The 21,433-nt window shown below is 41.9% G+C and overlaps 1 protein-coding gene and 1 long non-coding RNA gene across 9 annotated transcripts in view; one reads left to right on the top strand and one right to left on the bottom strand.

Moving 5' to 3' along the window:
- ECI2 (enoyl-CoA delta isomerase 2) overlaps nt 1-21,433 on the top strand; it is a 78,761-nt gene that overhangs the window by 38,462 nt on the left and 18,866 nt on the right. For 6 of the 8 annotated variants that reach the window (XM_053247122.1, XM_053247128.1, XM_053247126.1 and 3 more), the window contains exons 2-5: nt 3,969-4,134; nt 6,565-6,663; nt 8,828-9,013; nt 16,299-16,368. In XM_053247122.1, the coding sequence (XP_053103097.1) occupies nt 3,969-4,134; nt 6,565-6,663; nt 8,828-9,013; nt 16,299-16,368 (521 nt within the window). Of the gene's footprint in view, nt 1-3,475; nt 3,497-3,968; nt 4,135-6,564; nt 6,664-8,827; nt 9,014-16,298; nt 16,369-21,433 lie in introns of those variants that run through there. The other 2 variants (XM_053247129.1, XM_053247123.1) reach the window with 2 other exon arrangements.
- LOC128323644 (uncharacterized) lies at nt 8,187-14,628 on the bottom strand. The gene is made up of 3 exons (XR_008306404.1): nt 14,230-14,628; nt 11,297-11,382; nt 8,187-8,241 (listed from the first exon to the last, which is right to left on the bottom strand). It is a non-coding gene; the product is annotated as an uncharacterized LOC128323644 (long non-coding RNA).

Genomic DNA, 21,433 nt, shown 5'->3' with positions numbered 1-21,433 from the left:
GCCTTTGTAGTGCTGCTGAGTACCCCCCCCTTTTGGTGCTATATGCCTGAGGAACTGGCTGTTTATCATCTTGGTTCAGGTCAAAGATCAATTTGGCAAGCAGAGAGTCACTATCATTAGGGGTGTGCATGGAACTGGCTAGCCTAGTTTGGTTCAAGTGCGAACTGCACTCGAACCTGACCAGGCCAGTTTGGTCTGGCCTCCATTGAACACCCCACCCCCCACCCCCGGTCTGGGGGGTTTGCGAATTTTTTTAATTCAAAATATTTTTTTAGTACCTTTAGCCCCTTCGGGGGGCTTCCTAAAGGCCGTGGGGGTGGGGGTGTCCGTGAAGGTCTCCCCTACCCCCACCGGCCTCATTTAGCATTGCCGTGGCCCATAAAATAATCTTTTTTGGCCCATTCGAGCCTTGTAAGCTCGGTGTGGCGGCCATTTTGTGTGCTGCCGCACATGCTCAAATGGCCTCTGTGAGGCCCCAGGCCTCTGTGAAGGTTCCCCTTCCCCCCGCCAGCCTCGTTTATCACTGCCACGACCCGTAAAATAATTCTTTTTGGCCCGTTCGGGCCTCTGTTATTCAACGCGGTGGCCATTTTGCCTGCTGCTGCGCATGGTCAAATGGCCTCTGTGAGGCCTGGCATGGCCCCAGGACTCGCAGAGGTCATTTGGGCATGCGCAATGGCCATTTTTACCTTTTTTTTAAAACGGCCACCGAACATGCTCAAATGGCTTCTGCAAGGCCCTGGGCCATGCCAGGCCTCACAGAGGCCATTTGACCATGCGCAGCGGCAGGCAAAATGGCCACCGCGCTGAATAACAGAGGCCCGAACGGGCCAAAAAGAATTATTTTACGGGCCGTGGCAGTGATAAACGAGGCTGGCGGGGGGAGGGGGAACAGATCCCGCTCCCCCGTGGCCTTTAGGAAGCCCCCCCAAGGGGCTAGAGGTACTAAAAAAACCAAACCAATTTTTTTAAAAAAGTTTGCGAACTGGTGCAGGGGTTCAGTTCCGGTCTGGACGGAACCGGGGGCGGGGTTCAGTTTGACCCCGAACTGAACCCCTGAACCAGTTTGCACATCTCTAACTATCATGCAGGTAATTACTCTCACGTGCAGTTTGCCTGCAGTTTCCCAGCTAACCGGTCCCTCATTCTGTGCAGATTTTTGAAAACTCTTTGTATTGGATTAGAGCTTTTATTAGCCTTTTAGAAAATTGCTTTGATTCTGTCTGGCATCTTGGAAGGTCAATAGCCTCTTAAGTGAATGCCTTGGGGAATAGAGATGGTATATTCTGTTATGGGACAGTTCATCATCATGCTGTTAGGAAATGACATCTAAAAGCCAAGGATGTCTTTATTTATTAATTAGGGATTAACTGCAGAATAGAAGCTTGTGGTACTATATGGAGATAAAGGAAATTATTTTAAAGCTGTTACTTCAGTGTCTAATGAGGTACATAAGGCTAACTGCTCAGAATTTTAATGAACTAGCCTGAGAGCAAGAGGAATAAAGAATATAGGGAATATGTTTGAACAATGTGGGAGTCAAAGGGGAATAATTTGAATATTGTCACGAGGATGATGTTAGAATGTAGTTGAAAAAAGTAAAAATTAACTTAAATATGTACAATTTTTCTTTAAATTAAAATGGATTGCAGTCATAAAAAATAAGAAAGATAAAAATGAAAAATGCAGAAACTGCATACAAAAGAGAAAACAGCTAATAAGATTTTTACATTTGGAAATAACCAATTATTTTTAAAATAATAATAATAAAAGGAAAGCAACTATCACTAAACTTATCCTTATAAACTTCACAACTTTCTGCTAAAGTGCCAGGTATTTCTGTTCTAGAGGTACAATTTTTGCAGCTTCCTGTACCTCCCCAAACTATCTTCCTGATGGTCTTCCAACTCAGGAAGATAGTTTCAGGAGGGTCAAGTGTCTAGAGAGGGAAGGAGGAGGTCATCGAAAATTGTCCTCCCCATGCAATGGAAAAAAACTTGGTGTATATGCACGAAAGGTTAGTCTGAATGCCAGCCATAGTGAATGAGGAAGATACAGACAGTAGCATATACATTCCAGCAGACGGAAAAGGAATGGAGAAATTCATCAGGATTTGAGCACACTTTTCTCATGTAACACCTTTCTGCTATGTGTGAAACAGCCCTTCCATGGGAGAAAGAGACTTTCCACTAATGGAAAGGCACCTTTGCAAAATAGCTTCAGGTGTGGTATTTCAGATGGCTTTTCATTTGTTCTTCTACAAAACTATGCCCTTCTACAAAACTATGGTGTGGCCACACCTGGAGTACTGCTTACAATTCTGGTCAACACATCTAAAAAAGGACATTGTAGAACTGGAAAAGCTGCAGAAGAGGGCAACCAAGATGATCAGGGGCCTAGAGCACCTTTCTTATGAGGCAAGGCTACAACACCTGGGGCTATTTAATTTAGAAAAAAAGATGACTGCGTGGAGACATGATAGAGGTCTATAAAATCATTCATGGTGTGGAGAAGGTGGATAGAGAGAAATTCTTCTCCCTCTCACATAACACTAAAACCAGGGGTCATCCCATGAAATTGATTGCCAGGAAATTTAGGACCAACAAATGGAAGTACTTTTTCATACAACATATAATCAACTTGTGGAATTCTCTGCCACAAGATGTGGTAACAGCAAACAACCTGGATGGCTTTAAGAGGGGCTTGGATAACTTCATGGAGAAGAGGTTTATCAATGGCTACTAGTCGGACGGCTATAGGCCACCTCCAGCCTCAGGGGCAGGATGCCTCTGAGTGCCAGTTGCTGTGGAGTAAGAGCAGGAGAGAGGGCATGCCCTCAACTTCTGCCTGTAGGCTTCCAACAGTATCTGGTCGGCCACTGTGTAAAACAGGATGTTGGACTAGATGGGCCTTGGGCCTGATCCAGCAGGGCTACTCTTAGGTTCTACCTTAATTATTTCAAAAGCAACTGAGTTTTAGACAGAAGAAAGTGACAAAGGGATCATTATAAAAAGGGTGGGGAAAATTTTCAAAGGGTGTTATTTCTGAGATACTTTTGGACTTACAGGGCACATCTTCCTTTGATATAGAAACATTCCCACCCACCCCCCCTTGCAATTTGTTGGAAGTTAAATAAATGTATTGAGGAGAATGGTAGTTCTGTTTCTAACCATGCTCATCTCAGTCCGGGTTTAACTCAAAGTGCACTGAAGTACAATTTATTTTTTAAATTGAAGTGATGAGATTCTCTACTCCTGTTTTATTTACATGTCATTTCATTGCGTGATAAATTATGGCCAGTTCTTGAATCAAAAGTTTCTGGTCCTGCACACAGTATCAGGTTGGAACTCTCTGGGTTGAGGGGGTGGAGCGCATTGTGGAGGAGCCAAGAGCAAAGTCCATTCGTTTATGGCAGATCTAAAAGTGGAGTCCAGCAGTTTGTTCATCCCAGGGGAGAATCCAATGCAAACAACACCTATTCTAAATAAGCAGACAGGTAAATATATTTTACCATATAGCTTTTTAAAAATACCCTTTGACAGGGAGAAAAACAGCCTTGTCTCTCTTTACTATTCTGGTTTCTGTACCAGAATCTGACCGGGGAAAACCCGGTCAGGCTGGGATTTCTCCCACCCACCCCTTCCAACTGGTAACTAACCCTAGCATGTATATATTTTTCTCTCTTGGTAGTGTCCTGACAAACTTCGGAGTTCAACATTTACATAAAGGACTGGGTTAGATAATCGTGTCCAAAGGTTAATTCTACTCCAAGTAATGCCAAACTGAGCTTTTGCTGTGATTTTAATGGAACCTCTCTATTGTTTTCTGAACTTTGCACTGATGACAATTTGTGACCTTTTAAACATATAATAAGTAATCCTAGTGTTCATTATTTTCTAAATATTTTAATTGGATAACTGGCTTGATCTGAGGGGTTTTTTTTCTTTTTTCTTTCCTCCCCTTTCCAGCAGTACAGTGTATGCTCTTCATTTTCCTGCACTACAGTTACATACAACTAAGCCTACTATGCAGTTCAGCCAGGAAGACTTTGAAAAGGCAAAGGAACAAGTAAATCTTTTGAAAGACGACCCTGGTGATGAAGTAAAGCTGAAGCTATATGCATTGTTTAAGCAGGTAGATATGACCATTTGCATTTTGAAAATATAGCTATATTTAAAAAGAACAGATTGGGAGAATAGCAGTGTACAATTCTACAGATTATCCAAAAGTTTCCTTAAAGTGCACAATCCTTTGCATAAAGTGTGGGGCTGGAGTTTGGTTTTTGTGGTTGGTTGGTTCTGTTTTGTTTTCAAATATCCTGGTTCAGCAAGCATAGTAAACTTTTGTACTTGTTCTTCCAATTGTTCTTTATCCATATTGCTCTTCTTGATTCTCCAAAGTAACAAAAGAACTCAGTCACTGGCTGGGTTCAGATACAATATGAAACTATGGTTTTGCTTAGCTAAACCATTATTTTGCTTTATGTCTAAACCCCAATCTGCCCATAAACCATGGTTTGGAGCCAACAAACCAGGATCTAAAACTGTGGTTTGTAAACCACAGTTAGTGCTAATTGTGGCATTGTGTTATGCCTGAATTCACAGGCTGTTGACTAACTGGTCTGTGAATAAATTGGTCATTACAGTTTTAATAGTTAACACTTTTAACAGGTTTTAAAGTTTAAATTGTTTTAATGTTTTAATTTTGTTTTAATGTTATTTTTATTGTAAACCCCCCAGAGAAGTGAGTTTGGGTCGGTATAGAAATTTGTTAAACAAACAAATAAAACAAATCACCGTTGGAGAGGTTACTGCACCATGCTGATAGAAGTGAATTTGCAATGTTGTATAACTGAGTCCTGAACAGATGGGAAACAAAAGCGGACCAACAGATTTAAATAATAGTTTATGTTTTTTATATCTGGAAGCTCAAACCATGGTAAGGATTCATAACTAATCTTAGCACTAACCATGGTTTCATAGTATTCTGAGCCCCCTATAACTGAGTACTACACTTCACATAAAAAGAACTCCACATATCTGGACTGGTTCAAACAATACCTCCCTGGCCCATATCATTAAAAGGCGGATGTACAGAGTGTACACCTGTCATTGACATCAATCCATGAACGTTCCAACACCTTTATAATGTGGGAGGACTGTTCATCTGAATAGTAGGTCTACATGCACCTCAAATACTAGTTTAAATTAGTATTTGGAGTGTGTATAGAGTTGCCATTCAGATATACAGCCCGTGCAATAAAGGGATGCATCAGGAGGGAGTCAGAATGTCTTTGGAAGATGTCATAACAGCCACACATTTCTTGCTTCCCCCTTTTGTTTTATTTTTGGCATTTATATACCACTTTTCAGGTGAACCTACCAAAGCGGTTTACATAATAGCTTAAGTAAACAACTATACACCAAGCAACATCTTTACATCTTTACATGCTACGCTTTTTATGTCAGGGACATATTTTTAGGGAGCTGAAGAAGGAAAGGGAGATTGGTGAAACAGAACTTCACATGAACAAAACATTTTCAGTTTCCAAAAGTATTAGTTGGGTTATGTCCCCTTGAGCCTCGGAAGGGAAGTGTTTAAGTATTTTTAATATAAATTAAATATTGGATGTTATATTATGCTTTTGAGAAGCTTAATCTGCTGGGATTCCAACCTTTTTTTTTTAAGGACAGTACCCTGAAGGACAAGCTGTCTAGTTATACTTTGAGAACTTCTACTTATTATCCCTTCACATATTCCAGGGCCAAAAAGCAAGAGAGACTTAAAAAAAATTATTCTGCTGCTCTTGCTGTGGTCCCCACTCTGATTTTTCTACCTCTCTGTCTCCTGAATCTTCGAGTCTGTTTCTTAAATTTCATCAGTAAACGAAAGCAGAGTCAAACAAGGTATGAAAAAAATGAAGACATTACATTATGGAGATCACAAGCCTCTCTTTCTAATTGATCTCCAGTGTATGATTATCCTCCATGTGTTTGCAATTTATCAATTTGTTACTTACTTGCCAACAGTGTTGGCAATAGGGGCCCTTCTCTCATTTTCCTTCCGGGGGGTGGGCGGGCGGGCGGGAAAGAGCTACTGAAACTCCATATAGATAATCAAGTAGAGTAGAAATTAAAATGAGTGTGAGGTGTGGGAATGGGATTGTACCTGCTGGCTTCACTCCTAACCTTCACATGTTGATTGAAACTTGAGCACAGAGGCATCCTGTGACAATGGACAGCACAGCTCATGGATTCACCGCCTATGCCCATTGGGGTGTGTGCATGTAGTCTCCTGTAAGCTAATTCCAATCATAAATACATGATCACCAAAGGTGATTCTAGTCTGTCATTCTGTTTCACTCACTGACCAACCAGATGCCTCTGGATCTGCTCAGGGAGTTCTCTACTGTTTAACTATGGCTGATTCCATGTTTTTTTGGTTCATTGGCTAATTGAATGGATTAATTTGAAAGGGGTGGGTGTGTGCGTGTGTGTGCGCGCACACACACACACATATACATACATACACATACAGATGTACATATACATTTTCTTCATGCAGGCTACTCAGGGTCCCTGCAATACTCCAAAACCAGGTATGCTTGACTTTGTCAACAAGGCCAAATGGGACGCATGGAAATCACTTGGTAGTTTGCCACAGGTGAGTATGCCATTATTTGTACATTTATTTTATTTAGAATTGCATTCATTTGTGTAAAGGCTTGCATATTAATTGAATATAATTAAGAGTGTGTATACTTGGCATTAAAACAAAAATCAAAATTCCACTTTCAGAAGAGCTGGATTCTGCAAACTTTATTGATCATGCAAATTATGTACTTATTTTACTTAATCTATTCTGCTTCTGCTAGCGACAAAAAAAGAGCAGAAAGAGTAATGATCAGTGTTGGGAACTGAAGGTATTTCTCTGACCACTCGAAATTTAGTTGAATATTATGGGAGGAATGTCCTCCTTCTGCAATTTCAATTATAATGTTATAAGGATTGTAAAGCATTGTGCTATTAAATGAAGATTTTAAAAATGATGTTAATTCCTTGGGTTATATTCAGTTCTGTTTCAGCAGATGTGAATCTATAAAACATGATCGTTTTTATTTAGGTGTGTGTATGAAAGTAATGCTTTTTTAAAAAAAAGTTATTGCTTTTCAGTCATGTGCCTTTTGAATTGACATCAGGTCAGAGAGATCTGTCATTTTGAACATTTGGAAAATTACTTTTTAATGTTATCTCATACACATTTACATGCAAACACAGTTCACATCAATGGTTCTTCTAAAAATGTTATGCAAAAGCACCCTGTGTAAAGTCAGAGTTTAATTTATAAAGGTAAACTTGGATAGGGAAGTTACCAATAAAACAGGATCTTGCTATGCTATTGTAGTCTCTCTGTGTAGGATTAAAAATTGTTCTTAAAAAGCTTTCAAAAGTGCCTGAGATTCCCCCAATACCAAGTGAATTATCACCTTTAGATCTTTTTTTGAAATGTATCAATTTAGTTCAAAGTTACATCATAGATCACAATGAATACTTATATCATAATGTGCCTTCACTCTGCTTTCAGCAAGATGCTTTGCTTCACAGCAAGTTATTGAATAATTCAGAGGAGCTGCTAATTAATATCTAAAGCAGTTGCACACATAATTATCCTTAATATAGCTAATTAGTCAGTTTGGGAATCCAGAATGTCCTTTAAGCTAGGAGTGTTGACTTATAAAGATGGCTATTGATGCAAAGAGGTTCCTGCAAATTTAGTAAGAAGAATACGATCAGGAGCTGCAGCTTCTCCTGCCATATTATCTACTTTGCAAACTTTTATCTGTTTTATGCATGTTTAGCTTATTTGGTTCCCCCCAAAGATACCTGGGAATTGTAATTTTGTGACCATTTTAAGAATTTTATTTTTGAGATTCCCCCATCTAACCCTTAACTACAGTTCCCAGGGTTTCCCAGGGAGAGAAAATGACCATTAAACCAATTTAAGTCTATAGTATAGATATGCTGCAGTTGGCACAGCGTCAGATGCAAATATGATAAATAATTGCACAGTTCAGGAAGAAAGGAAAAGGAGATGTACTTTCTCCAGTTGTTACTGATTACCTGTGCATTCTATGTAGGAGCTTCACAGCCAACAAGTACATGCTTTACTCTCATTGAAATCATTAGGCAGGGCTCAGGAAATCTGCTCATCTACTCATCCATGATAAGTGAAAAATGATGCCTGACAAGTGAAAAAAATCATGATGAGTAATGTACCAACACAGCTTGAGGAACCATCTGACATGTAAAATGTTTTATCTGACTGGTGAACTGAGCCAGCATTTCTTGACCCTTGCCAATAGGACTTAAAATGCTTAGCTTGGGCTGGTTCATGCTCTCAGTTTATAGACGTTGGTTGCCAACCTTACTGAGGCATTTTACTTGTGCTCTATCATCAAACCTTGTTTTTCTACAAGAAATTGTCAGAAGAGATGCTTGTCTTCAGAAAATTTTAGAGCATTCTTACCTTAATTCTGAAAAGCCATGAGAACAGCAGCATTCATCATACACAGAATTCCAGAAACATATTTCTTCCTCAGCCATAGTTGTTTGTGAAGCATTCAAATAGCTCTTTGTTTTGCATTTGCATTTGAAAAGTTTTTGCTAAAACATAGAGATTCTTTTAAACTTTGCTCTGACCTTCAAATCCTTGTCTTTGACTCTGATTATGCTGAATTCACCATTTTATATCTGTCTGCCAGCAGCACAGACAAGCTATATAATCTGTTTTTTAGTTTATATTTATTGGAGGGAGCTTCTCATTGCAGGACGGTGCTAGACAGAAATATATTGAGCTTGTGTCAAGCTTGATATCTGCAGAATCTTCTGGGCAGGTTAAAGAGACCTCTCCTGACAGCAAGCCTGGCTATGCAACAATAGAAGTTACTACAAAAGACAACATCACCAAGATAATGTTAAACCGCCCTAAGGTGAAGAATGCAATCAATACGCAGGTAAAGCAGCTAATGTTAATGTCTTTATTTAGAGTTCTTCAACATGTAACTGATCTGAGGGTTTTTTGTGGACATTTAGCATGTATCTAGTATTGGGTCTAACACAATGGAATAGAGAACCTTCTTGTGCTCTATCTCCATCCACTGTGAAAAGCCAAAGCCTTTGAGATCTAGTAGATCTGGGTTGTGATCCAGTAACATCCATAAAAGTGGATACTTTGTGTAGAAATTGTTAACTCCACGTCACGCCTTTCAGACGCCAACTGTGCATGCTTCACGCCTGCTCATATCTGCGACTTGGCGCCTCAGAGCTCAGTTTCTTTCCGACTGCCAATGCGCTCGGTCCTTCGGTGATCTAGGCTTTTCAGAAAGTGTTTTATTATTGGGTATTTGGACTTGACTCAGATTGGACTGGACATTGTTTACAGAGTGCCTTTGGAAAGTAAAGTAGTGCTTATTTGTGTTTGACTCATACTGGTTGGATTATTCTTTGTTTTATTGGACGACGGTACCTCAGCAAAGTGTTTGGAAAGTGTATGTCCACAGACTGACTTGATGATACTTGGGATGTCCTTTATGAGTCCCAAGCCTAGAGGAAAAAAGCACCTTTAAGAGGTGCACATGTGCAGGGGAAACCCTTCAACGGATGGCCATGACCATTGTCTCTTGTGTCTTGGAGAGGGGCATAACGCTGCTGTCTGCTCTGTTTGCAGCTTCTTCTCTAGACAAACTTTGAAAAATAGAGCTGCGCATTTGAGAGTGGTTTTCCTGGAGGAAACTCTGACTCCAGGGAGAGTTTCAAAGTCTCTGGAATCAGTGGCCATGGTATCCAAGTTGGTATCGTGGACTGCAGTACAAATGCAGTCTAAATCCCCAATGCCTGGGCCATCAACGTCGAAGGGCTTGCCATTTAGAGAGGCACGAGTTCCTGAGAGTCACTTGTCTCGCCACCAGGAGGAAAGGAAGCAGAGGCAAGAGGATGTCAGGCTCCCCACCCCCTAAAAAACATAGGGAGAAGAGTAATTGGAAAGAGGGTCATCTGTTGCCACCCAGCACTACGACCCCATCTCCATCTGGCTTACAATGTCTGGCAAACTCTTCGCTATTACAATACCTGTCAATGCCCGAGTGGGGAAGGACTCCTATTTTGTCTGACTCTCCGCCTCGACATCGAGTGGTGTCTCTGTCACTGGCACCTACAACATGGCAATCTCCATTGATGCCGAGTACCTCAGTGTCTATGTCGACGTTGAGGCGGGAGCACTCATCATCCATAGTGTTCGACGCCGATGACGACACTGAGGCTGTTTTCGATGACAGAACAACCCAGAATATCGCTGTTGGAATTGGGGGAGAGCATTCCTTCGGTGTTGATGTTCCGAGGTTTCTTGAGGCAAGGTTTCGACGCTGAGGAGGAAGATTTAGGGAAGGTACCAAAAACTCCTTCTATGACCCCGTTCCAGTCTAGGGTGTCAATGTCAACCCTGTTACCTGTGGAGGATGGGGTGACATGTCTACAAATTCCACCCCAGTTCGTCCCAATGATTATGCAAAGTTTACAAAGTGGAAAGCACATAAGATGTTAATAGAGCTAGTACAGGCAGCAATACAAATGAAACCCCCTGAGGGTTCTTACTGAGACTCGGGTTCAAGCTGTGACTCAAATGACATGTCCAAGTATTGTGATTCAGGATACAGTACAGACTGTGACTCAAATTTCACCTCTGAGGGTGGTGGATCAGGATGCTGCTGTGCAAACCTCTCTTCCAGGACCTGCTGAGCAACAGGCTATAAGAGTGTCCCATCTGAATCAGACACAAGCGTGCAGACAGCTGTTCAGTTATTGGCTCAGTAACCACCACGAAAGATTTCAATGTCAACAGAAACATGTACAGAACGTGTACAGATTAGCTTGTACGCGGACATTGTCTCAATCAACATTCAAGACTGCTGCGGGCCCACAAGCCAGTAGGGGTGTTGGTTCTGGCTCCCACTCATCTTCAGGGAAGCCTAGTTCACGTTCTGCAGATCTGGCATCCTCAGAGGATGACTTTGAATCTGGCTCCTCAGATATGGAATCAACGGGTCATAACTCAGACTCAAAGGATGATGTTCTGACAGAGGTTTCTATATCCCCAACAGACGAAATGAAATCTTATCATCTCCAAATTGCTGAAATGGCAGATGTGCTTGGTCTAGACTAGAACCAAAAAGTTAGTGAGCTGGACGATCCTGTCTACAATTTTATGAAGAAGTCAAATGTGGCTTACCCAGTGTACTTACCAATGCTTCCTGTGATAACAAAGACAGCTAAGATGGCTTGGCAGGTCCTGCACACATCCACTGCAACTTCTAAAAGACTTGAGACCCTGTACAGAATACAGGAATAAGAGAATGGCTCCTTAAACATCCTACCCCAAATTACTTAGTTAGTGACTGTGCATCCTGGTCAAAGGGGTCGCGGCGTCATACCACACCAGCTGACAAGGAAGGGAGAAAACTGGATGTTCTGGGACATAAGACATATGTTACTGCATGCCTGGCAATTAAGATCAAAAACTATATGGCGTGTTTCTCTAAGTACACACATTCTTTGTGGGACACTCTCTATCAGGAGAAAGATAATGTGACACCAGAGGAGTTCCAAGAGGAATTTACTGAAGTGTTTTCAAAAACAATGTCAGCGACAAGATAACAGTTAAGTAACGATAAGCATTTAGTGGAAACAGAGTTCCGCTCGTTAGCATCAGCAATTTTGCTACGTAGATATGCTTGACTGTGTTCAACCAATTTGCAGCCGGATATGAAAGAAAAAAATTTAGGCCCTGCCATTTGATGGTAAGTGTCTGTTTTGTGATAACACCGATTCCACTATGGAAAAGTGGAAAAAAGACCTTTACGTCCACAGCAGCTTCCTTTACTGCTTCTAGGTATCAACCTTATGGCCTTAAGCAAAACACATACCTCCAGAGTGACTGGAAGGAATTCTGCAGACCCTTTCAGAGATATAATAAAAAGCCATACAACCAGAAGGTAAAAAGCAACCAGGGAGCACACAATAAGGATCCATGGCAACAAAAACAACATTTATGATTGCTTTGTAAGCCCACATGTACGAGTGTCTTTGGAGGAGACAACACCCTCTTCCCCAACAGCAATGATGTCCCCGTCATCAGTGACATCTCTACCATCAACAACAAACATCAGTGCTGGTCACAAGATCAGACTGGCTAGTCATGCATAAGCATGGCACCAGATAACATCAGACCAGTGGGTTCTCGGGATAGTCCAGACTCAGTCCAGATAGTCCTGCACTCAGAATTCCAGTGCCGGAAGTTTCGGTAACGACAGATTCCTCTCTCACAGACTGGGGGACTCATATGTTTGTCCTGGAGGCACAAGGGCTCTGGACCCCAACTCAAAAGACTCTGCACATAAACTTCCTGGAGCTGCTTGCAGCTTTCCAAGCAATAACGTCCTTTCAGGGACACCTGCCCGGAAAGTTCAACTGCAAATGGACAATACAACTGCAATAATGTATGTGAACAAACAAGGTGGGGATGGTGTCCCGCTCTCTCTGCAATTAAAGCCAACAGATATGGAACCGGTGCATTCTATGGAAGATTCATCTGGTTGTGATACACATAAGAGGGGTAAATAATACCCTAGCAGATGCCTTGATCAGGTCCCAAGTGCTCCTTCAACAACACAAATGGGAGTTAGATGCAGCTTGTCTAAAGGGACTATTAAAGTTGGGGAAAGCCCACAGTAGACCTATTTGCAACGGAAGAGAATGTGAAATGCAGTCAGTATTGCTCAATAGCAGGGCTGGGAGAGCAATTAAAGGGTGATGCATTCTAGTACCTGTGGACACGCAGTTTATTCTATTTATTCCTCCCATATTCACTGCTCAGTCGGGTGGTGGCAAAGATTTTACAGGACGGGACTCATTGCATACTGATAACTCCATGGTAACCAAGGCAGCCATGATTTCAACAAGTACTCAAACTGTCAGTGGGAGAACATGTGCAGCTAAAACAAACAGTAGATCTTCTAGCTCAAGAGCAGGGCTGCCTGTTTCATCCAAACCTTCAAACATTAAGGTTTACGACATGGAGGATAAACTACAGTCATTCCTCGCTAACCGCTAGGGTTCCGTTCTTGCAAAATCTTGCTGTTGGCAAATTTGTGGTTGGCGAGGCATTAAAGTAAATGGGAAACAGGGGGTTAGGGGAACCACAACCACAATAAGACCAAAAAATAAAGGGGGGGAGGTGGTTAAAAAAAAAAAGCTTTTAAAATCCTGTAATATCGCCAAGGGTCACCAAGAAGAATGAGCAGATAGAACCTCTGCAAAATCACCCCCCCACGACCCACACAAATCACTCAAAGGCATTTTAAATTGGCAAGGGACAGCAAGGTCAGCAAGGGTCACCAAGAGGAATGAGCCGATCAAACCTCTGAACCCTCCAAAATCGCTGAACCCCATCACTAAAAAAACCCTCACCTACCATGGATACTCGGGTTGTGTTTGGCAAGACCTGTCACAATTTCCTATTCGCATATACTCAGTCAAAACTGCAGTTGGTAAAACCATAGTTGGCGGTGAATGACTGTATTAGACAACATTCCGCTGAATGGCAAAAAGGCGTCCACAAGGAAAAACTATAATGTAAAATGGAAATGTTTCAAATTGCACGCAAAGGCAAAGGCCTTTAGAGCCAGGGACAGAAGGGACATCTTATGTCCATAAGGGACATTTTGCATTATCTTAAAACACTGAAGTCGGGAGGTTTAGCAAGTATCTCACTGAGGGTTCATTTGGCTGCCATTTCCTCCTTCCGTGTGTGTGTGTGTGTGTGTGTGTGTGTGTGTGTGTGTGTGTGGTGGAAGGACTGTGTTCAGTCACCTGGCCGTAAAAGGTTTCTAAAAGGGGTAACAAATATGTACCCACCAGTACGCAAACCAATGGATAGGTGGAGACCTTCCTTGGTCATGTTGGCCTTGACAACTGCAAAGCTTAAAATTGTAACATGAAAGACAGTATTTCTGATTGCCTTTACAACAGCAAAGAGGGTGAGTGAGCTCACCGCTTTATGCATAGATGAACCATACACTAAAATCCACAGTGACAAGGTTGTGATTCAGTTAGACCCAGAGCACAGGACTAAGGTTGTCTCAGACTTTCACATGAACCAAGATATTGTGTTACCCACCTTTTTCCAAAATCCAGAAACACCTTTGGAATGGGCAGTGCACAGCCTGGATGTGCGATGTGCTCTTCTGTTCTGTTTGCAGTGAATGTTTGCGATAAGAAAGACAAGATGACTATTAGTCACTTATAAACAAAGGTAGAGGGGACATCCTGTTTCAAGACAAAGACTCTCTGATTGGCTGGTAGAGACTATCTACCTTGCTTACAAGATGTAGAAGGTAGATCCTCCTAAAGCTATAAAGGCCCACTCTAAGAGGGTGTATGTGTTCTCAGCAGTGCATTTACAGGAATAAATTTCAAGGACATGTGTATGGCTGCAATGCAGGTGTCATAAGAGATGTTTGTGAAGCACTATGTGGTGGACCTCTGCTCAGAAGCAGTGGCAAGTTTTGGGAGGGGTGTACTCATGTGGGTTTTGCAGTAATTGGCTGCTTCCACCTCCGGGAGTGGTAAGCTCGTGAGTCACCCACTTTTATGGATGTTACCAGATCACGACCCAGATAAAGAGGTTGCTTACCTGTAATAGGTGATCTGGTAGTGATACGGTAACATTCACAAAACCCTCCCATCCATCCCCGCAACAGCTACTGCAAATGTTTAATCTATCTACAGTGATTGGCTGCATTGGAATGGCCAACAAGAAACTGAGCTGTGAGGCGCCATACTGCCAATATGAGCAGGCACGAAGCACATGCAGTGGGTGGTTGATCAGTTCCACGAGGAGCTAACGATTTCTACCCAAAGTGTTCTACACAGGCACAGAACCCACTTTTATGAATGTTACTGGATCACTACCAATCACCTGTTACAGGTAAGCAACCTGTTTATTTGATGGACATCACCATGTGACTAATGAGCAGAGTGATTTTCCCCCCAGACTAGAATTATGCATGATGATGATGATCATCATTTTTTAAATTATTATAATATTATAATTAAGAAACTAGGAGGCTGCTCTCAGTAACTGGCTGATGGGGGTAAGAAAATGCACAATGTGATTGGAGAGGAGAGCTGGTCTTGTGGTAGCAAGCATGTCCCCATAGCTAAGCAGGGTCTGCCCTGGTTGGATCCGAATGGGAGACTTGATGTGTGAGCACTGCAAGATATTCCCCTCAAGGGAAGAAGCCGCTCTGAGAAGAGCAGAAGGTTTCAAGTTCCCTCCCTGGCTTCTCCAAGATAGGGCTGAGAGAGATTCCTGCCTGCAACCTTGGAGAAGCCGCTGCCAGTCTGTGAAGACAATACTGAGCTAGATAGACCAATGGTCTGACTCAGTATATGGCAGCTTCCTATGTTCCTATGAGCATTTGGTGAACTAGTCAAATAGCTGTTTGGTTTGCTTCTGTGCTTATTCTCATCATTTCCAAGTATCCCCACTGTCACAGCTATACTCTCATAAGAAAAAAAGTGAAGTCTGCATATCTTTGCAGGACTGAACCACAAAGAGAGTGCAATTGAAGAGTGTCGAAGAGAGTGTCATAAGAGTGTCATAAGTGTCATAAGAACAGTGCAAAGAGAGTGTCATAAGAACAGCCCTGCTGGATCAGGCCCAAGGCCCATCTAGTCCAGCATCCTGTTTCACACAGTGGCCCACCAGATGCCACTGGAAGCCTAGAGGCAGGAGTTGAGGGAATGCCCTCTCTCCTGCTGTTACTCCCCTGAAACTGGTACTCAGAGGCATCCTGTCTTTGAGGCTGGAGGTGGCCTATAGCCGTCCGACTAGTAGTTGTTGATAGACCTCTTCTCCATGAAGTTATCCAAACCTCTCTTAAAGCCATGCAGGTTGTTGGCTGTCACCACATCTTGTGGCAGAGAATTCCACAAGTTGATTATGTCCTTGATCCATAGAGGTTCCCAGTTTTTATCAATCAGAAATGCCTCTTCTGATTAGTCTTGTAGATGAGAAAAGGAAGCCATTGTACTTTTCAGGATCTTTATCACTCCCAGGATCTGTGGAATAATAGAAAGTTGAAATATGGCATTTTGGACCATCTAGCTAGCCACAATTATTCTTTCTCTAACCTTCTACAGCATTAAAATGTGTTTTGTTTTGTTTTTCATTTGTCTGTGCAGATGTACAGTGAAATTACTCAAGCACTTGAGGAAGCAGCAAAGGATGACTCTGTTATAACAGTTCTGACAGGTACTACCTTTCTTTGTATTCTCTGTCAGGTTTATTTTTGTTTAGGATATATTTTAAAAAGCATAGCACACTGTTACTTTTGGAAAAATCAAGAGGAGTGAGGTACACGAATACTATATCTTTTGTCTTCAATTTACTGCCCCTTAAATATAAATATGCTGGCACTGGTTAGTTTGTAAATGGTTAAGACACAATTCTGTGTATATAAGGAAAATAAAATATGAATGCATCTTTCCTCCATATAACTAGACCTTCTAAAAATACAACAGCAAAATCCTTTTGTTTGTTTATCTTTATTGAAGGCTCCATTTATTTATTTCTGACTAATCTCCTGGGAATCCTCTGGTTACTTTGGGCTTGATAACACTGAATAAATTTGAACAGTTTGTTGCCTTTCATTGGATGGGATATTTGCCCTAGCCACTCTTCCTGCAGAGGCCCTGAGGAGGCAGTATAAGTCTTGAGATGGCATGTGTCCCTGAAGTAAGGAAGTGAGGGTAGTGTAAGCTCCAGAGCAGGAAGGATTTCAGGCCTCCTTCTGCAGGCCATCCAGATGTTTACATCAAATATGTATCCAAGAACCAGGCCGGGGGAATAATATCTTTAGGAGGGGATGCAGGGGAGAAACATCAGGTGGGCAATGATTAAACACACACACACCCGCCACCTACAGCTTCTTCCAAATCAGCTCCCCCCCCGCAATCACATGACATTTTTAGATGTTTGCTGGAAACCAGGCTTCATAAGAGCTAAACAAGACATTCAAACTTTTCCTTCCTCTTCCATATGTGTGCTTAAAAACCAAAACCAAAATAGCGATGGCAAAAGGGTGATCTAGTTTGGGAAAGGTGGTCCCACATACTGTGGTCCTGACAAAAATCTTCCCCATAACTTCTGTTTGTGCCTTGGAAGGGATGCTGCTATTGGCAGCATTTCTCCCAGAGCAAATAGTAGTTTTGGGGGGTCAGGTACAGTGTTCTCTCTAACAGGGATTCCCAGATGTTGTTGACTACATCTCCCGTAATCCCCAGTCAAAGGCCATTGCAGTTGGGGATGCTGGGAGTTGTAGTGAATAACATTTGGAAATCTCTGTTAGAGGTAATACTGGTCAGGTGATTTCAGGCCTCCTTCTGCAGGGCATCCAGATGTACAGCAAACATGTATCCGAGAACCAGGGCTGGGGAATAATATCTTTAGGAGGCAGATTCAGGGGACTGTACAGAACCTGTGCAGGGTTTGTCAGATCTGCAATGCAAGCAGAAAAGGTTGAAACCTGGCCCCCCACCGTGCATATAACATAATCAAGGGTAGTATACCTGGAGGAGGAGGAGGAGGAAGATCATTTAAATGTAGCTTTAACGTAATAAGAATCAGTCTACCTAGGGGGGGAAACCCTTGAATGCTGTGGTCCTAAAATCACACCTGCTTTGGCCTTCAGACCAGGGCATTTTTCAGATTATAAGCTTTGCGCCAGTAGTAAGTGTTGCAAGGTGCGATGGAATGGTGCAACAGTTTCAAACCGCAAGTAAAGGGTTGTTCATTGCTTTGTGGTAGGCTGGTGGCCATTCATATTGCTATCCATTGCAATGTGGTTTCCAAGTGGGGGGTGTCCATATTCTGCTTGAACCGCATTATCTGACCCCTCCTCCTGCTTAGTGTTCAGAGGCATGCGTGTGTGTGTGCACTCACATGGTTTTTTTATGTCCGCTCAGTTAATTTTAGATCCCACTCAGGTTTAATCAGGAAGACTCCATTCTGAATATACATGTGCGCACACTGCCTTGATATTGCCACCCAGAACAAAATTCATTCTGCACTCAGATGAAAAAAATTAGATAACACTGCTCCTGCTTCATTTGGGGCCAATGGGGCTGGTGGGGGGAAGGTGACATGACAACCTTTAAAAAAAAAATTCTGGGCTACGTTGTGCAAAGCTGTCAGGAGAGGAAAGCACCATTTCTAAACAAAAATGTAATTGCAGCATTGCACCCTTGCGCAAGCGCTCCAGAAAAACAAGCAAACAAAACAAAACAATGGCAGTGAGGGCCCCTTGATAAACATCAGGGTTGTTGGGGATTGGGTGGATTTGGAACAAGAGGGTGGTGGGGTAGTCAAGGCAGCTGTCCCCCTTACTTTGCCCCCAAAAAGCAGTTAGCAAAGCAAGCCCAGGAAGAGCCTCTTGGAGCCCTCTTGCAAAGAGCTGCCGCTGCCGCCGCCTTTGTAGCAAATTCAGAAGAACTACAGCCTGACCCTCTCCCTGAGCCCCGGGGAGGCAGGAGGAGGGAGCACTCCAGAGGGCAGCAAGAAGGGGTGGCCACCCACTCACCTGCTGCTCCCCTTTTGCACAATGAAAAATAAGAAAAAATAAGAGATAAAAGTTAAAATTTAAATTTAAAAATAAAATCAAAGCATGAAGTGGCAATATGGACAGACCCCCCCACCCCCCTGAATGAATCGTCCATGCCACTTACACCATGGAAACATAATTGTAACCCTCCTACAACAGAAAAATACTGCTACTTCCCTGCAGCGCAGATGCAAAATTGTTGTGTTGTTGCTGCATTTGCTGCTGCATGGTTGCTGCATTTTATTGCTGCAGCGCAGCAATAAAACATGAAATAGGGCATCAGAAATATAAGCAGCACCATACTGACAGTGATGTCGGAATGCAGGCAGTACGGAAGCACACTTAGCGGACACATTACGAAACTGTTTCAGCATGTAATCTGGAAACCACCCTGGGTGTTTTCCAGATTAGATCCTACAATGGGGTCATGACATATCTGCTAAGTGTACTTCTCTCCTTCCTGTGTTGTGACACCGCAGTCCCTACACTGTCAGCAGGGTGCCGTTCACATTTTGGATGCCTTGTTTCAGATTTAATTGCTGCGATTTAGTGCTATAATGTTGCATGTGCAGTGCAAAAATAAACAGCTATATTTTCCAGTTGTGGAGTTTTCACAAGACTGCTCCACCTGCTGGTAGCTTTGCGCAACAACCTTTATTTACATTTTGAATGCAATCTTCCCAAACCAAAGCATTTTGCCACTGTTGAGCAGGTAATCTGGAAAGTACCCTGGTCTGTCACCGACCATCTAATCTGGCCCACAGAAATCAGAATAACAAAGATGTCACACTTTAAGTGCAGGGTATTTTTTATGTATACATTTCATATGTAGTGAAAAAATTAGAACTACCAATAACAAAACAATAAGCAGTGTTAAGAAATACTACATCTGAAAAGAACATCACCTTCACATACATCTTTATAGTTCCAATATAACAAATATCAATAAAAGTGAGTGACGTGATGCACAACTCTAATGGTGATGGTGGAACTTGCAGCACTGCTGCAGACCTGGAACTTGCAGCACTGCTGCAGAGAACCAGTGGTTGCGCTAACAGCATTGCCGTATTCATTTCCGTAGTTGCAAATGAGAGAACCTGCAGTAATGCTGCAAGCACAACCACTGGTTCTCTTTAGCGGTGTCACTGCTTATGGGTCTGCAGCAGTGGTGCTGCAATTCCCACCATTAGGATTATGCATCATGTCAGCCAACGTACAACATTACAAAATACATCATTCTCCCAGTTTGAGAAGTGTTAAATATATGTTATCCTAATTATAAACAATGCCATGAATCCAGTAATTTATTTTCTCTGTAGCTTTATAAAATCCCACCAGTGCTGCAGATGATACCATATTGTCAAGTACAGAGGAAATTCTAAAGAGATCTGTTTTTATTAATCACTGTAGAAATAGTAAACCCAAACATTTAAAATGGTGGGTTCTTCATTGATCAAATATTTTTATTTGGTTCCATTTTAAATAACTGATGCATGTTCCAGTCAAGTATAGGACTGTTATAGTGCAGCCCAATGCATGTTTACTTGGAATTCCACTGTGTTCATTTAAACTTACTTGCTCCTAGTAAATGTGCACAGAATTGCTGCATTAAATCCCCCTTATCTTGTGGAAAAGGTTGACAAATTCTTAAATATCACCCATTTGAAATCAAAGAGACTTGGAAGTTCCTTTGCTAGATTGTGTCCTTAATAAACTAAATGTTTCAATCGGGGCGGAACTATAATCTTATTATAATAGTTATGTCTGTTACATGGTAATTACTAATATATTATGCCACTTTTAAAACAGCTGCACTGGCTGCTGATTATGTTTTCAGGCAAGATACAAAGTGCTAGTAATTACATTTAAAGCCCCATATGGCTTAGGACCAGATTACCAGGGAGAGCGCCTTCTTCAGTATGATCCCACCACACTTTAAGATCAGCAGGAGAGGTCCATCTCCGGGTGTGGCCAACTCACCTAGCAGCGACTTCAGATCAGTCCTTCTCTGCAGCTGTTCCTGAGCTCTGGAATGTGCTCCCTATAGATATTAGAGGCTTAAGAGTTTTAGCACCCTTTAAAAGAGCCCTAAAAACATCTCTTTTTAGCCTGGCCTTTAGTGAGTACTTAAATGATTTTAAACTGGTTTTAATTTTGTTTTAATGAGTTATTTGTTTTTTAATCTGTTTTTATATTTGTGAGCTGCCTAGAGCCATTTGGGTGAGGCAGTATAAAAATCTAATAAATAAATAAATTTGAGCAGACATGTTATGGCTAGGTGACAAATGCTGATTTGTTTGTTTGTTTGTTTGTTTATTCAGACCCTTGCTGACTTGGCAAAGAGGCACCTTTTAATGTGGTGATTCTCTTTATTTAGCAGGGGGAGAGTAACTGGCCCTATCCACCCCCAGCACAGTACCTCCAGTGACTGTTACTGGTGTCATATTTCTTTTAGATTGTAAGCCCTTTGGGGACAGGAATCCATCTTATTCATTTATTATTTCTCTGTGTAAACCGCCCTGAACCATTTTTGGAAAGGCGGTATAGAAATCAAATTAATAATTAATAATAATAATAATAATAATAATAATAATTTTTTGTTTGTTTGTTTGTTTATTAGATCTGTATACCGCCCTTCCCAAAATGGCTCAGGGCGGTTTACATCATGATAAAAACAATTAAAACAAGTTAACAATTAAAATCAAACTATTAAAACAC

Source organism: Hemicordylus capensis, chromosome 4 (assembly GCF_027244095.1).
Source record: "Hemicordylus capensis ecotype Gifberg chromosome 4, rHemCap1.1.pri, whole genome shotgun sequence".
NCBI classification, from domain to species: Eukaryota; Metazoa; Chordata; class Lepidosauria; order Squamata; family Cordylidae; genus Hemicordylus; species Hemicordylus capensis.
The sequence above is the reverse complement of the archived record's forward strand: the minus strand, read 5'-3'. Positions and strand labels throughout refer to the sequence as shown.